This window comes from Oncorhynchus tshawytscha, linkage group LG26, assembly GCF_018296145.1.
Source record: "Oncorhynchus tshawytscha isolate Ot180627B linkage group LG26, Otsh_v2.0, whole genome shotgun sequence".
Taxonomy (NCBI): domain Eukaryota; kingdom Metazoa; phylum Chordata; class Actinopteri; order Salmoniformes; family Salmonidae; genus Oncorhynchus; species Oncorhynchus tshawytscha.
In genome coordinates this window covers 38,862,063-38,880,045 of record NC_056454.1, presented here as the reverse complement: position 1 = coordinate 38,880,045, position 17,983 = coordinate 38,862,063, and the positions used below count along the sequence as shown (strand labels likewise).

General features: G+C 41.8%; 1 protein-coding gene and 1 pseudogene across 1 annotated transcript; both read left to right on the top strand.

Moving 5' to 3' along the window:
• Window positions 1-1,810: 1,810 nt before the first annotated feature.
• LOC112224955 (gamma-crystallin M2-like) lies at window positions 1,811-3,656 on the top strand. The gene is made up of 4 exons (XM_024388544.1): window positions 1,811-2,101; window positions 2,324-2,502; window positions 2,561-2,624; window positions 3,251-3,656. The coding sequence occupies exons 1-4, from the start codon at window positions 2,093-2,095 to the stop codon at window positions 3,434-3,436; spliced, it is 438 nt and encodes a 145-aa protein (XP_024244312.1). The 5' UTR covers window positions 1,811-2,092; the 3' UTR covers window positions 3,437-3,656.
• An 8,801-nt stretch (window positions 3,657-12,457) lies between these two features.
• On the top strand, window positions 12,458-15,517 carry LOC112224954 (annotated as a pseudogene).
• Window positions 15,518-17,983: the final 2,466 nt, after the last annotated feature.

The following is a 17,983-nucleotide window of genomic DNA, read 5'->3' as shown; positions in this document are numbered from 1 at the left end:
GGCAGTTTTGTTAACAATCCATTGGCATGCTCATTCCTCTGTATCTACTGTAAATTAAGAGCACAGCGAAAGTCACAAAAGGAACACATCAATTACTACTAAATGATGACTCGATAACTAATATTGGGATAAAAGTTCAGTCGTTAGAGTTGTAGCGACTTTATGCCGCACCACTGACTAGGAAGGACACCTTCTTCCAATCTACAGTCGACACCAAGATGGAGAAGGACAAACAACCTTCAAATAAGGAGACACCGCTTCATGGGGGAGGAAGATCACCATTCTTCTTCCATGGCTTCACCTCATCCAGGAACATACCCAGTTGAGAGGGAACCATTCTTCCTCATCTTCCTCCTTTTCAAGATCAGATTACTGACAACCGTCAAATGGCCACCATTTAATGACAAAGGAACTAGCCCTGGAAAATTATAAAATACTGTGAAGGACATTATTCATGTCCTTCAGAAACTGTCCTGGTCCCCACAGGGGACTCCCTCCTGGATGACCTCTGTAGCACACATAGAACTTTGGGCTAAAGCATTGCTGCCTATCTTCCGTTTCACTAGTCCTTTGATATCGCCTTGAGATTGATTTAGTCTCGATCTCAGTGGACGAAGATCAAATATCAACCATAGATTTTTGAACAGGGACAGTTTTCCTTTGTGAATGAAAGGAGCCATTCGGACCTCGACCTGAGATTACAACAGAATTTTCAAGTAAATTCAATATGGTCTTCTCATCCCGAAGATCCCTGATTGGTTTGAGCGTGTGAAATATGTGTGTACCTCTGTATTAGTTAGGCTATCTTTCTCCTAGTCATTCTTGCCTTGTTCCGTCATACAATTATTTGAATAACTGCTTGCCTGATGCTTTTGGGCCATCTGATTCCCTTTTCCCCTTGAGATGCTGTGTCTGTTACAATATAATATATACAGTATATATATATATTTTTTTACCTTTATTTAACTAGGCAAGTCAGTTAAGAACAAATTCTTATTTTCAATGACGGCCTAGGAGCAGTGGGTTAACCGCCTTGGAGCAGTGGGTTAACCGCCTTGGAGCAGTGGGTTAACCGCCTTGGAGCAGTGGGTTAACCGCCTTGGAGCAGTGGGTTAACCGCCTTGGAGCAGTGGGTTAACCGCCTTGGAGCAGTGGGTTAACCGCCTTGGAGCAGTGGGTTAACCGCCTTGGAGCAGTGGGTTAACCGCCTTGGAGCAGTGGGTTAACCGCCTTGGAGCAGTGGGTTAACCGCCTTGGAGCAGTGGGTTAACCGCCTTGGAGCAGTGGGTTAACCGCCTTGGAGCAGTGGGTTAACATCAGATTTTTACCTTGTCAGCACATGGGTTCAATCTTGCAACTTTCAGTTACTAACCCAACACTCTAACCACTAGGCTATCTGCCAAATCCTTCATTGATTATTCAACAATGAGACCAGACAGTTGTACAACTTCAGATGATGAGACCAGACAGTTCGATGCTCAAGACAAAATTAAATCTCCACCCCCCCAAAAAACGATTATAGATCACACAATACTAGACGCCAATAGAAAACAAAAGGTTCCTTGATAGCAGACTGATTGAAAGCAATCCATATAACACATTTAGGGGATAGGTTGGGAGACTTGGCCTTTATAACTTTCACATCACAGTTCTGGCAATTCTTTGATACAGAGCCATTACACTGGGACAAAGGGAAATCAAACTTGAACAAACCATTTTGATTATATGCAAATCAGACAAATTTAGGTAACAAAGGCGTTTCCCTTGTCGGCACATTCTGGATTTGGATATAAACCCCTGCAGTGCTGCTGGTCAGTGGGAGGTGAACAATAACAATATAAACATTTGGATATAAACCCCTGCAGTGCTGCTGGTCAGTGGGAGGTGAACAATAACAATACAAACATTTGGATATAAACCCCTGCAGTGCTGCTGGTCAGTGGGAGGTGAACAATAACAATACAAACATTTGGATATAAACCCCTGTAGTGCTGCTGGTCAGTGGGAGGTGAACAATAACAATATAAACATTTGGATATAAACCTCGGTAGTGCTGCTGGTCAGTGGGAGGTGAACAATAACAATAAAACAAATGGGAAAGGTAAGAAGAGCCTTTGGATTATAGAATACACTTAAAACTTAACAAAAAAGTTCACATTAGATTTTTGTAACTTCTGTAACTTCAAGCAGCATTGTATGTATTGCAGTATTGCAGTTTCGCCAGAAGAGCAATCGTGACAGCCCCAGATTGGAAGACATACTGTATGAAACGTATGGCTTGTATCTTACCAGGCTTTTCTCTTTCTTTCTCTCTCTCTTCCAGATCGTATTCTTTGAGGATAAGAATTTCCAAGGTCATAGTTATGAGTGCAACAGCGACTGCCCAGACCTGCACTCCTACTTCAGCCGCTGTAACTCCATCAGGGTGGAGAGCGGCTGCTGGGTGCTGTACGAGCGCCCCAACTACGGAGGCTACCAGTACATGCTGACCCCTGGAGAGTAAAAGAAAAACAATATTGTTATTGAACAACTAAATTAACACAGAATCCCTTCATTTTGTTGCTGACCACCAGCAGTGGATGGGCTTCAATGACAACATCAGATCCTGTCGCTCTATTAAAAATGTAAGCCTTCCTACCAAATGTAGGCTACAAACTGTAAGCCTACTAACTTTATCGTTAAGTTTGAAGATGGCACTGATGGATTGGATGTGTGTCAGTACATAGATACTGACGACTTGAGGCAAGAAGTTGATAATCTGTGCTGTTTCTTGATTTACTATATTTCCAGCATGTTTTGCTTTTTGACAGATCTTTCCCAGATCTTAAAATGTTCTACATTTTATATCAGAGAGACATCATAAACTTGTCATTTATATTACACTTGTATATTTAGGTTTTGGCAATTAGGATGTTAAAAGTGTCTGACCAGATTTGGATGCAGGGCAGTGAATGGAATGCCCCAGGGTGCACCAACCAGGCAATGATCAGTCAAAAGCACACAGACAATAAGGAGAGATAAAAGGCTCATGTTTTGGCAGCAGTTTCCCTCACGTCCAGGTCCATGCACATCAATTGTTGAAGGAAACTAGGACAACAGCCAAGAAACCCATTTAAAGACGCATTCCAAAGGCCTAATATTGTTAAGAACATACAGAGTGATGGCAATTTAAATAATTCAAGTGATTACTTTTATATTAATAATTAGGGATACTGGCATTTATGTATTTTTGGTTGTATTTATTTTGCAGGTCTATGGAAATTCCTGCAAGATCAGGTTCTATGACAGGCCAGATTTAGCTGGCCAGATGGAAGAGTGGAGCGAAGACTGCCCATCGGTCCACAAAGCCTTCAAGTTCTGTGAATTCCACTCTGCTGTAGTGATGGATGGTGCCTGGGTCTTCTATGAGCTGCCCAACTACAGGGGTCAGCAGTAACTTCCTGGAGAACGGAGAGTACCGTAACTTCAGACTGGGGCGCCACCTCTCCTGTCGTGGGCTCCCTCCGCAGGATCACAGAGTTCTGGAACCTTAAGACCCCTAGTGTTTTAGTTCTAGAGCCCTACGACAACATCCTTTCCCATGAACCTCTCTGCCTTTTTTATGACACCCAACTCTGTGTAAAAGTGTTGCAGTCCAACAAATAAAACCCTGTCTAATCCGCACATATGCTGCCGTCTTCATTACTCTGCCATGGGTATCAACACAGGGCACACATGTACATTAACACCAGTAGATCTACTTACTCAGTTTTCTTTAGTATTCTTTGCTAGCATTTGATCAACTGTAGAACAGAATATAACAGAATAATATATAATAGTTTATTTCCCTCCAAGGAAAGAAGTATTTACACAATTCTGTTAGGTTAACAATAAAAATGAACATACAATACAAGTCATAATGAAAAGTTGGATGATAAACAGAAGACTCCTGCATGTTTAAATTCAAGACACATTCCAATTAATCAGAATGTTACTGTACCACTCAAAGACCTAGACTACCATATCATATCAGCACACAACACAGTTCAGTAGGAATTGGATTGAGAAGGAAAGTCTCTGAACAAAGGAATGTACAAGTAACTGCCAAAATAAAGGAAACACCAACATAAAGTGTCTTAATAGGGTGTTGGGCCACCATGAACAAGAAAAGCTTTAATGCACCTTGGCATATATTCTACAAGTGTCTGTAACTCTGTTGGAGGAATGCAACACCATTTTTCCACAAGAAATTCTATAATTTGGTGTTTTGTTAATGGTGGTGAAAAACGCTGTCTCAGGCGCAGCTCTAGAATAAGTGTTAATATGGGGTTGAGATCTGGTGACTGAGACGGCCATGGCATATTGTTCACATCGTTTTCATGCTCATCAAACCATTCAGTGACCAATCGTGCCCTGTGGATGGAGGCATTGTCATCCTATAGGGCCATAGCCATGGTAGCCAAGATACTTGCAAAAATAATGGCCTGACCAGCATTTTTATACAGTTGAAGTGGGAAGTTTACATACACTTAGGTTGTAGTCATTAAAACTCATTTTCAACCACTCCACACATTTCTTGTTAACAAACTATAGTTTTGGCAAGTCGGTTAGGACATCTACTTTGTGCATGACACAAGTCATTTTTCCAACAATTGTTTACAGACAGATTTTTTCACTTATAATTCACTGTATCAGAAGTTTACATACACTAAGTTGACTGTGCCTTTAAACAGCTTGGAAAATTCCAGAAAATTGTGTCATGGCTTTAGAAGCTTCTGATAGGCTAATTGACATCATTTGAGTCAATTGGAGGTGTACCTGTGGATGTATTTCAAGGCCAACCTTCAAACTCAGTGCATCTTTGCTTGACATCATGGGAAAATCAAAAGAAATCAGACCTCAGAAAATAAATTGTAGACCTCCACAAGTCTGGTTCATCCTTGGGAGCAATTTTCAAATGCCTGAACGTACCACGTTCATCTGTACAAACAATAATACGCAAGTATAAACACCATGGGACCACGCAGCAGTCATACCGCTCAGGAAGGAGACGCGTTCTGTCTCTTAGAGATGAACGTACTTTGGTGCGAAAAGTGCAAATCAATCGCAGAACAACAGCAAAGGACCTTGTGAAGATGCTGGAGGGAACAGGTACAAAAGTATCTATATCCACAGTAAAACGAGTCCTGTATCGACATATCCTGAATGGCCACTCAGTAAGGAAGAAGCCACTGCTCCAAAACCTTGCAAGACCAGAACACCATTTGCAACACACCTGCTTTCAAAGATCACTTTTTTCCCTCATTTATTCAAGTGTTTCCATTATGGTCTGATGAACACAAAAATATAACTTTTTGAAACACATATAATGACCATCGTTATTTATGATGGAAAATAAGTTCCTTGACAGTTGACATGTTAAATCAGGAACAACTGCTTTCAATAAATTGTTACTCTTTATTCAAGTGTTTCCATTATGCTGAACAGGATCATATTCCAATGACTGTGAAACAAGTTCACACCACATCTAACTCCTGAAACACGGAATTTATAATACAACGTCATTTATGATGGATGTATACATAAGTTCCTGTGACAGTTGACATGTTAAATGTGATGAACTACAGTAAATATTACTGCTTTATCCAGGATCATATTCCAATGACTGTGAAACAAGTTCACTTTGATCTAACTCCTGGATCGTCATTAAGCTGTGTTGATCCTGGATCGTCATTAAGCTGTTGATCCTGGATCGTCATTAAGCGGTGTTGAACCTGGATCGTCATTAAGCTGTTGATCCTGGATCGTCATTAAGCTGTTGATCCTGGATCGTCATTAAGCAGTGTTGATCCTGGATTGTCATTAAGCTGTGTTGATCCTGGATTGTCATTAAGCTGTGTTGATCCTGGATCTGTCTATAACAATTTTGTAAATCAGTGCAAATAAAATGAATAACTTAACCAATAGCTAAAGCTAGCTACAATCAGAATCATAGAACTGTATTGCCTTACTAAAGTTGTTAGAAATCTGTCTTGGCGTTGTGCTGGTGGGCTTTTCTGCAAGTTAAATACTTTAAACACAGTTGCTTTGGTTTGACTGGCCTAACTGTAAAGTTTTTTAAAAATGTTACATTTTTTTCACGTTTTAATAGTAATTTCAATGTAAATGTAAAGGATTATCTAAATTAGGGGATACTGTCAGGGTTTTCTTCTGGATCAAAATGGGGCTTAGGTGGTGGGTGTGGTGGGGTGTGGCAGTGGGCTTGGCCATTAGCGTGGTCGCCAACCGAATGGTTTAGAGGCCCTCCTCTTGGCCGCATAGATAACATTTAGCTATTTTAAAGTTCTTATGCTCGGAGTGACTCAAACATTCTAACAAAATCAATGGGGGCCCCATGCCATGGAAAGAAAATAGTCCTGAATGGATCATTTTGGGAATTTTAAATTCTCTGTGACTGTCTAGTTTTTATAATTATAAGTTCTCAAAGATGATTGTATTAAAACATATATTGGTCTTTTCTATATACTGTATAACTGTTTTTTGTTGTTTAAGTGTACAATGAAGACCTTTAACCATTCATATTTTTTTTTTATAAATACAGTATACTAACTTAGGCGACCCGTCCAAAACTTTTCTATGCAGAAAAATCCTGTACTTTAACAGAGAAGCACCGTTTGTAACATTTAGTTTGTTGTGCATTAGATAAAGACAGCCTTTTAAGAGCCTGTTAATAAATCCTGGACTAAATGCATCATGACATGGCTTTTAATGAGTTAAAACATAGTGTTACTCATTAGATTTATACGATCCATGTTCATCTCCAGCTGGCCTTGATGGTGCTAGATTGGTTTTGATCCCACATTAACTGACTGAGGTTTGGCACTTTCCACCTGCTATTGTGTGATTCAGTGCTTTTGAACAATGCGTAGAGCCTACAGAAATATTTGAATAGCTGATTGAAATATCTGATTAGTTTGGTGCTAATCATGTGCTTGGTGTTAGTGTCTCTAACATGTATAAAATTGATACCTGCATACCCTGAGCTTTAATGTTGTCACTACGCCTGGTGTTCTGAACTCTGAAGGAATTAAGGTGAGATGTGTTCTGGTGAAGATTCCTGTAATGAATAAGTACCTGTTCCATAGTACTAATTCCATAGTTCCATACTTCTACGTCCAAAGTTCCAGAATTCTGAATTGTGACCAACTGTCTTTTCTCCTCCAACAGAAGACAGAAACTTTCAGGGGCGGTCGAATCCAAAGGAGACTCCACTGACCTGCATGGCTTTTTTGCTTGATGAAACTCTTGCCAGGTGGAGGGCGGCTGATGGGTCCTCTATGAGCGCTGCGACTACATGGGCTATCAGTACATTGTAGGCCCCGGGGGGTATGCAGACCGCCAGCACTGGATGGGCTTCAACGACTGTATAGGTTCCTGTCGGGTCATCAGAAATGTACAGTATGTCATGTAGACGTGGGGACCAAAGACGACGTGGAATGATAAAGGCTCAGATATACACTGAACAAAAATATAAAGGCAACTTGCAACAAGTTCCAAGATTTTACTGAGTTACAGTTCACGAAAGTTAACCAGTCAATTTAAATATATTAATTCGACCCTAATCTATGGATTTCACATGACTGGGAATACAGATTTGCATCTGATGGTCACAGATACCTTAAAGAAAAAGTAGGGCATGAATCAGAAAACCAGTCAGTATCTGGTGTCACTACCATTTGCCTCATGCAGCGCTACCATCTCCTTCGCATAGAGTTGATCAGACTGTTGATTGTGGCCTGTGGAATGTTGTCCCACTCTTCTTCAATGGCGGGAACTCTAGCACGCTGCCGTACACGTCGATTCAGAGCATCCCAAACATGCTCAATGGGTGATTTGTCTGGTGAGTATGCAGGCCATGGAAGAACTGGGACATTTTCAGCTTCCAGGAATTGTGTACAGATTCTTGCGACTTGGGGCTGTGCATTATCATGGTGAAACATGAGGTGACGGCGGCCAGATGAATGGCACGACAATGGGCCTCAGGATTTCATCACTGTATCTCTGTGTGTTCAAATTGCCATCGATAAAATGTAATTGTGTTCACTGTCCGTAGTTTATGCCTGCCCATACCATAATCCCACCGCCGCCATGGGGCACTCTGTTCACGATGTTGACATCAGCAAACCGCTCACCCACACGACGCCATACACGTCTGTGGTTGTGAGGCCGGTTGGACATACTGCAAAATTCTCTAAAACAACGTTGGAGGTGGCTTACAGAAGGAATAGCTACACTGTTTGTATTCTGCAATATTGGTTTGCGGTTTCAGTTTTGCGTGAATGCTGCCAGCTATCCATGGTTTCTGGTTAAGATAGGTTTTAATAGTCACAATGTTATTCTCGGATGCTTCCCGGAACATATCCCAGTCCGCATGATCAAAACAATCTTGAAGCCTGGATTCCAATTGGTCAGACCAGCGTTGAATAGTCCTTAGCACGGGTACATCCTTTTTGAGTTTCTGCCTATAGGAAGGGAGGAGCAAGATGGAGTCGTGATCAGATTTGCTGAAGGGAGGGCGGGGGGAGGGCCTTGTAGGCATCCCGGAAGTTGGAGTTGTAGTGGTTGAGTGATTTAGCAGCGCGAGTACTGTAGTCAATATGTTGATAGAACTTCAGTGACGTGTTTGGTTAAATCCCCTAGCAACAATAAATGCGGTCTCAGGATATGTGGTTTCCAGTTTGCATAAAGTCCAGTGAAGTTCTTTGAGGGCCGTCATGGTATCGACTTGAGGGGGACAATAACTGAAGAGAATTCTCTTGGGAGTTCATACAGTCAGCATGAAGACATCAAAACAATGAAATAATACATATGGAATCATGTAGTAACCAAGAAAAGTGTTAAACAAATCAATATACATTGATATTCTTCAAAGTAGCCACCCTTTGCCTTGATGACAGCTTTGCACACTCTTGGCATTCTCTCAACCAGCTTCATGAGGTAGTCACCTGCAATGCATTTCAATTAACAGGTGTGCCTTGTTAAGTTAATTTGTGGAATTTCTTTCCTTAATGCATTTGAGCCAATCAGTTGTGTTGTAACAAGGTAGGGGTGGTATACAGAAGATAGCCCTATTTGGTAAAAGACCAAGTCCATATTATGGCAAGAAGAGCCCAAACCCTTGAACGAGTAGGTGTGTCCAAACTTTTGACTGGTATTGTATGTCTATTTGCTCTCCTCTTCTCACCTTTTCCCTGCGCTTGTGGACTTCAGTGCACAACACATTAGCTGTCTGTGACTAGGCAACAAAAAAAAAAACTTTCCAACCCAAACCTTCCTGTCAGTATCGCTAACCGCAACACAGAGCTTACACGTTGTCACGTCATAGTCGACATAGCTACTAGAACTAACGCGGTAGTAAACACTCTACAAACATGCAGTACAGTCAGTTTAGCAGTTACACCAAAAGTTTTCCTTGACCTGGAAGAGTTTCAGTGTTGGATAGCCATAGCCATAGCCAGCTAGCTAACATATCATCCCTCTCTGTTTGAGCCGGGTGTTTGAGTAGGCTAAACTAGCTAGCTGCATTTGTTTAACTAAGTGAAAGAAAAATACAACCAAATATCTCTCTCGATTCTTAATTTTGGAAGAAATTAATTTCTTCAAAACTGTTCAACTAGTCCTTCTCTCTCTTTGATCAATTACTCACCACATTTTATGCCCTGCAGTGTTAGCTATTTGTAGCTTATGCTTTCAGTAGTAGATTCATTCTCTGATCTACTGATTGGGTGGACAACATGTCAGTCCATGCTGCAAAATCTCTGATAGGTTGTAGGACGTCCTCTGCATGTTGTCATAATTACTGTGTAAGTCAATGGAAGGGGGTGAGAAACATCAGCCTCCTAGGTTGTGTTGAAGTCAATGTCCGCAGAGGAGGACAGAAGCTAGTTGTCCTCCGGCTACACTGTGGTGCTACCCTAAAGAGTTCAGTTGAGACTACTGTAGATCTTCATTGCAAAACAGTGTGTTTTAATCAATTATTTGGCGACGTGAATATGCTTAGTATAGTTTTATCTAAAAAGGATAACTTTTTTAATGTTTCACTATTTAGATTTTTATGAAATTCACTGAGGATGGTCCTCCCCTTCTTTCTCTGAGGAGCCTCCACTGACTCCAACACACACTCACATACAATCATAATTTTCGGTGCTGCTACTCTGGTTATCATATATACTGATTGCCTAGTCACCTTACCCTTAAACATATCTACCTCTATCCCTCCAATATCCCTCCTGAGTGGCGCAGCGGTTTAAGGCACTGCATCACAGTGCTAGATGCGGCACTACAGACCTGGGTTTGACCCCAGGCTGTATCACATCTGGCCGTGATCGGCAGTTCCATAGGGTGGGGCAGAATTGGCCCAATCGTTCAGATTTGGACGTCATTGTAAATAAGATTTTTTTTTAACTGACTTGCTTACTTAAATAAAAAATACAAATAAATCCCTGCACATTGTAAATATGGTATTGGAACTGACCCTGGATATAGCTTACTTTCTCGTTTTCTTATTTTAATTTCTTGTGTGTTTTTGTTCTACCTTATGTTATTTTTTAGTGCTATTCATTTCTGCATTTTGGGGTTTGGAGCATGCAAGAAAGGCATTTCACTGTACTTGTGCACGTGACATTAAAACTTGAAACATCCATTTAGGTATCAAAGTACTTTGCTGGAGAGAGTTTTAAATCCTGATCGAAATATGCAATTTGTAGAAATTATTAAGTCCAAGCAAATATGAAGTTGGGTATAAATGGCCTAACTTGTCATGCCTGCTCCCGCTCTCCCTCCCTGGCACTCGAGGGCACCAGGCTGCCCTGCATTACACATTCCTGCCACCATCATTACGCACACCTGCTTCCCTCGTCACGCGCATCAGCGATTCATTGCATTCACTTCTGCATTAATTGTTGTATGTCGTTATGTTACCCGGAGCAGACGCTGTTCCTGTCCTGTTCAATGTCTGTGCCATTGTAACCAATGTGAAATGGCTAGCTAGTTAGCAAGGGGAGGGTTATTGGCGTTTCAATCGGTGACGTCACTCTGAGACCTTGAAGTAGTTGTTCCCCTTGCTCTGCAAGGTCCGTGGCTTTTGTGGAGCGATGGGTAATGTTGCTTTGATAGTGGTTGTTGATTATGTGTGCAGAGGGTCCCTGGATCAAGCCCAGGAAGGGGTGAGGAGAGGGACGGAAGCTATACTGGCACATTGATGCTGTTGATCAACATCACTGGTTGCTGTGGAAAAGGAGGTCAAAAGGGGGGTGAGTGTAACCGATGTGAAATGGCTACCTAGTTATCGGTGTGTGCGCTAATAGCGTTGATGACATCACTCGCTCTGAGACCTTGAAGTAGTTGTTCCCCTTGCTCTGCAAGGGCCGTGGCTTTTGTGGTGTGATGGGTAACGATGCTTCAAGGGTGGCTGTTATCGATGTGTGCGGAGTGTCTCTGGTTCCAGCCCAGGTAGGGCCGAGGAGAGGGACGGAAGCTAAACTGTTACACTATATTAAATGTTCTGCTTCTCATCTCCAGCGTTGGTTCTTATATAAGACAGATATATAAAATATACCACGAAGTTGTACATTTTCAAAAATGTACTTTCTACTAGAAACACTTTACACATGTAAAAATGTATGAAGTGTCAAAATGTTAAAGGATTTATAAAGGGTTTATCTGTAGTTTTAAATAAGTGAATTATTAGCTTATAAATCTTTAATAAACAGTTATATTGAACATTGATTGAAGATGTACATTGTGCGACTGTCATTTAGATTCTTGCCCAATGCTGAACATATACATGATCAGGTGTAAAGTAATTTAGTGTGATTAACTACAAGAACACTGATCAGAAATTATAATCCGTCTACTCTATAGGAGTTAAGAGAACCCCAATGTTCGCCAACCCCGACTTGTTCTAAATGTTGTAGATGGAGGGTGGGGCATGGGTGTTGGAATCTTGAGGTGTATTGAACTGTACGGGCATTCCAAGACTAAGATTATAATTCTTCTCCTCTATATGAGTAACTCCATGTTGGTAGACTCATTCTACAGTAATTGTGGTGTGCTGTACAGTAGCCAAGATTTTGGGTGGGGCATGATGGCTGTCGGAAATGTGCCTGTCAGTTCCATTGCAAATGTTAAAGCTTACAGGACAGAGCCGTGTGGCCATCGCACTACCAGCCGCCCAGAAAACAATTTAATTACATCAATAAATCATTTTCTGGAATCGGGCGTTGTATGATCGAAAGGTCAGCTGGTCAATTACAGGATAAACATTGTATAAAGTGGGTGCACTTTTAAAACATTTGCCACATCAGCTATTGTGCCGATAACAATGCTGAGGCTATTCAAATGACAATGATTCCCCTGGCATTGCATTTCAATGTCCCACATATATAAATATGGTCCACGCCAGTAGCGATACTGCTGTATATGATAGGGGGGGTATAAACATTCAGTTATCAAAAAAAATCTGAGATAAGCCCCAATCATGGACCGCATCGGAAAGGTAGGTCATTTAACTGTAATTTTCCTTTTGACACCACCTCTATATTCTTACCTAACAGGGTTGCAAAACTCCAGAAACTTTTCCATGTTCCCTGGTTTTTCAGAAATCCTGGTTGGAGGATTCCCGGAATCAGGAAGGAATGAGCGGCTAGGGAATCCTCCAACTAGGAATCCTCCAACTAGGAATCCTCCAACTAGGAATCCTCCAACTAGGAATCCTCCAACTAGGAATCCTCCAACTAGAAATCCTCCAACTAGTAATCCTCCAACTAGTAATCCTCCAACCAGGATTTCTGGATAATCTGGGAACTTTGTGAAAGTTTCAGAAAATATGCAACCATCTAATTTACCTTGCATACTCTCACCCACTAGCCTGGTCAAGCAGACTGACCACTGTGCTCACGTTTAGTTTGTCTTGAAGTTAAACAAAATGTGAGCTATCGCAAGATCAGTTTGGTTTCTCAAGGCTTCTCACCCACTTCCCCTCTTCTCAATCCACAGATCATCTTCTATGAGGACAAAAACTTCCAGGGTCACCACTTTGAATGCAGTAGCGATTGCCCTGAGCTGAGCTCCCACTTAAGCCGCTGCAACACCATCCGGGTGGAGAGTGGGAACTGGGTGCTGTATGAGAGGCCCAACTACCTGGGCTCTCAGTACATCCTGACCAGAGGGGGAGTACCTTGACTACCAGAACTGGATGGGCTAACAATAACATCAGGTCCTGCCGCATCATCTGCAATCTAAGTCCCACCCAGGAGGCCAAGGGTTTGGCTTCAAGACTTGGGGGCCATGCCGGGCAGCGTTGGTTTGGTTTAATGCCAATAGAGAATGTAATTCTATTTATTTATTTTTTATCTCTCCCTACCTCTCTCTCAACCCTCCTCTCTCAATCACACACATGCACACACAGAGGTTGGCACACACAAACCTGCGTGTTACAACATGTGTCCTGTGCAGCCGAACGGCAGTCTTATGAGGAGACTGAGAAATACACAGAAATAGTAGATAAGATCAATGTTGCAGCAAAGCTAAGTTCACACAACTCAAAACCTAGAAAACACAGTTTCTTTGTTAGAGCTCTGGAAGACGCTTCTTGGAGAAAGAGTGTCAAGTGTCTTCCCCATATAAAATTCAAAAATAACTGCCACCGCTCAGTAGCCACATCATGTGGAACCAAACGTTGCATATCTCCACGTAGCATTTTCCCATAATAGCTCTACCCACTATCTCATCAATCATACTGTACAACCAAATGACCTGAATATGCTGTATTGCATTCAATCAAATCCAGTAACCAGGTATTGGAAGAAAACATAACATATGATTCATACTGTAGCCTAGTGTCATGTCCTGACCTTAGTTCCTTTTTATGTCTCTATTTTTGGTTTGGTCAGGGCGTGAGCATTCTATGTTTTGTATTTCTGTGTTTGGCCTGGTATGGTTCCCAATCAGAGTCAGCTGTCTATCGTTGTCTCTGATTGAGAACCATACTTAGGTAGCCTGTTCCCACCTGTGTTAGTGGGTAGTTGTTTTCGGTTTTGTGTCTTCACCTTACAGAACTGTTTTGTTTCGTTCATGCTCTCTTTGTTCTTTTTTGGTTATTGCAGTGTTCAGTTTATTTATTAAAATTAACATGGACACTTACCACGCTGCGTTTTGGTCTGATCCTTCCTATTACTCATCTGAGGAGGACAACGAGCGTTACACCTAGTGGATTACGTATATCCAAATGTGAAATTTAATCTAGATATGCAATGCCTTAAAACAGTTAAAGTTATGAGCATGGGTATATACATAGTCATGACTACATGGAACTCTATTCCACATCAAGTAACTGACGCAAGCAGTAAAATTAGATGTGTCACGTTCTGACCTTTATTTCCTTTGTTTTGTATTTATTTAGTATGGTCAGGGCGTGAGTTGGGTGGGCAGTCTGTTTGTGTTTCTATAATTTGTATTTCTATGTTTCGCCTAGTATGGTTCTCAATCAGAGGCAGGTGTCATTAGTTGTCTCTGATTGAGAATCATACTTAGGTAGCCTGGGTTTCACTGTGTGTTTGTGGGTTTTTGTTCCTGTCTCTCTTTTGCACCAGATAGGACTGTTTAGGGTTTCACACGTTCCATGTTTATTGTTTTGTAGTGTTCATGTGTACATTTACATATTAAAAGAACCATGGACACTTACCACGCCGCATATTGGTCCTCTGATCCTTTTCGCCTCTCCTCTTCGGAAGAAGAGGAGGAAATCCTTGACAAGATGTAAAAAACACCTTATGGAACAGCGGAGACTGAAGCAACACAAACATTGGCACAGACACTTGCATACACACGATAACATACGCACTATACATACACATGGATTTAGTACTGTAGATATGTGGTAGTGGTGGAATAGGGGCCTGAGGGCACACAGTGTGTTGTGAAATCTGTGAATGTGTTGTAATGTTTTAAAATGGTATAAACTGCCTTAATTTTGCCGGACACCAGGAAGAGTAGCGGCTGCTTTGGCAGGATCTAATGGGGATCCATAATAAACCCCAGGAAGAGTAGCTGCTGCTTTGGCAGCAGCTAATGGGGATCCATAATAAACCCCAGGAAGAGTAGCGGCTGCTTTGGCAGGATCTAATGGGGATCCATAATAAACCCCAGGAAGAGTAGCTGCTGCTTTGGCAGGATCTAATGGGGATCCATAATAAACACAAATACCCTCTCTGTTCCCTCTTTGTATTCTAAACCTCTGGCATGTTCAGGATCTGAATCTACAAGCGTCCTGACTTTGCCGGTCAGATGGAGTTCAGCGAAGCCAAGCCTAACCTCCCCGAGCGCTGGCGTCACCGCGAGGTGCACTGGGTGTTCTACGAGCACCCCAATTACCGCGGCCGCTGGAGAGGTGCTGGAGAGGGCAGAGTACCACCGCTTCACCGAGTGGAACGCCATGCACCCTAAAGTGGGGTCCATCCGCCACGTTCAGAACTTTTAGAGTTGCCTCACTACATGCCTGTCAATAATCATAACTTATTTCACATTTATTAATACAAGTAAAACATTGTCTTCAAATGATAGATGAACCTCTGTCTTTCTTTTGGTATTCGTTTCGGTAGTCCATTGTTGTCATAGTCACAAAAAGTTTAAGATATGTAAATTTCAAAATAAAGCAATCATTCACTTATGATGCAAAATGCATAAATCTTCTAAATCAAGGGGTATATTTTATTAATTAAAATTACTTTAATGGGTTAGAAAGGAGTCAATTCAATTAACTTCAGTCATGCAAAGATTGGATGCTGTAACTATCATGACTTATTGCAGTCAGACTAACAATACTTATTGCAGACTATAAACTCCTTGCAGATAATCAAAACTTATTACAGACTATCAAGACTTATTGCTCACTATCAAGACTTATCACAGGCCATCAAGACTTATTGCAGGCTGTCAAGACTTTTTACAGACCAGCAAGATTTATTGCGTACTATCTATATTTGTTAGACTATCAACACTTATCGCAGACTATCAAGTCTTATTGCAGAATCAGACTGGCAAAGCATTCCACTCTTCTCTTTGTTATTGATGTTCTACTCTCTCATTGAGCCAGCACCTACTGTACATTGACTCCCAGTCTGGTTATCAACGGGAAACTCTCTCTACCCCTCTACTGGAATAGTTCACCATATACTTTAATACCCGAATTTCAGTGGAAAATAAATAAATAAATAAATAAGACTCTACTTCTGGTCAATAAAGTTGTTTTCTGCCAATAACATGAAATGCTAAAAACTTCAAAAAATGTCACTAAATCTTTCAGATAGAGATTGGGTGTAACTAGGGAAACTATGACATTTTGCAAAAACATATGTGGTAAAGGTATTAGGCCTATGTATTGTCTCTGTTTAGAGGGCCCAGATGGGAGGGTTGGAGATGCGTGTGTGTGATGCGTCAGGTCAGGGGGGCAGGCCTGTGTGTGCCCGCGGCGCATGATGTGGTATGCCAGGAGTCCAGCACCGTTACCATAGAAAGTGGTCAATAGGCAGCATGCAGTTAAACCATCTAACAAAGAGTTCGGACCACTGTGCTGATGACTCATGGGATTTGCCAATAAGGGCCCAGCGCATGCCAGTCCCGCTTGGTGCTGATACTAGCAGGGTTCTCTGAAACAACACAGGCCTTTTCAACAAAAAGGCCCTACGCCAGCACTTTTCCCCAGCGGGGTCACTGGCCTCCACCATACCCTTGTTAACCTAAACTGGCCTCTTCTAGCATGGACACCAACATGCGCAGAGGTTTAGAAAGACAAACAGATTATACATGGGGGTGCAGTTACACTGACAGCGACCCCTGCTGTTTGGTGTGGTGTGTCACATCTGGGTCATATAGTGATAGCATAATGTCCTCCATCCAGATAGGGGAGCCAGCCATGCTTGCTCGGGTCCACAACTGAGAGGAAATACGCTTGAATAACATTGCTAAATGGTTAGTGCAATGTAGAAACCTTGGGACATTCCTACCTTAAACCCCTACCCTAACCATTACCATTTTAAATGGTAACTTCAATGTAATGTCAGGACATCCCAAGGATCTCTGATAGCTGGGACCATTTTTTATTTATTTTATCTTTATTTAACAAGGCAAGTCAGTTAAGAACAAATTCTTATTTTCAATGATGGCCTATCAACAGTGGGTTAACTGCCTTGTTTAGGGGCAGAACAACAAAGTTGTAAGTTGTCAGCTCAGGGATTTGAACTTGCAACCTTTCAGTTACTAGCCCAACACTCTAACCACTAGGCCACCCTGCCACGCCCCATTGCCAAATACAGGGAATGTTTCAGGGTTTTCACTTTGGTAATGGATAAGAAGAACTTACAGGAAGGTGTACACTCTTAGAAAAAAGGCACTCAAGAATAAAAAAATATCATCATAGGACAACCCACATGGGTCTACCTGGAACCAAAGGGGTTCTTCAAAGGGTTCTCCTATGAGAACCCTTTTGGAACCCTTTTTTCTAAGAGTGTACCAAGCCAAAGCCCTGTCACTAGGCCAACTCAGGGGTTAATTACCTGGTACCTGTGGGGTCTGCCACTGCATCTCATGCCAATAGAGAATCTCTCCATTGAAGACATCTGACACAACGTCCTAGCAGGCTGCCACCATAACATCACAGCTTGGGGATTTAATCTACAGAGCTTTGCTTCTACCCAGGCCCAGGGAATGACAATAGACAGAGAAGGCCCAAACTACCAGGAGATATAGTAGAGACGTGCACCCAGTGGCAACCCGTCATTCAGGCAATACAGTACAGACATGCATGCACGCAGCGGCGACTCATTTTGAGCCCCAGCTGTTATAATAAACTCAGCAACAAAACTCTTCCCTTTTTCAGGACCCTGTCTTTCAAAGATAATTTGTAAAAATCCAAATAACTTCACAGATCTTCATTGTAAAGGGTTTA

Bases quoted from the DNA above. Each gene is read 5' to 3' on its own strand.
- LOC112224955 (XM_024388544.1), top strand. The intron at 2,503-2,560 runs AAAGAAAAACAA...CCTTCATTTTGT, and splicing joins ATGCTGACCCCTGGAGAGTA to TGCTGACCACCAGCAGTGGA. The intron at 2,625-3,250 runs GTAAGCCTTCCT...TTTATTTTGCAG, and splicing joins CCTGTCGCTCTATTAAAAAT to GTCTATGGAAATTCCTGCAA.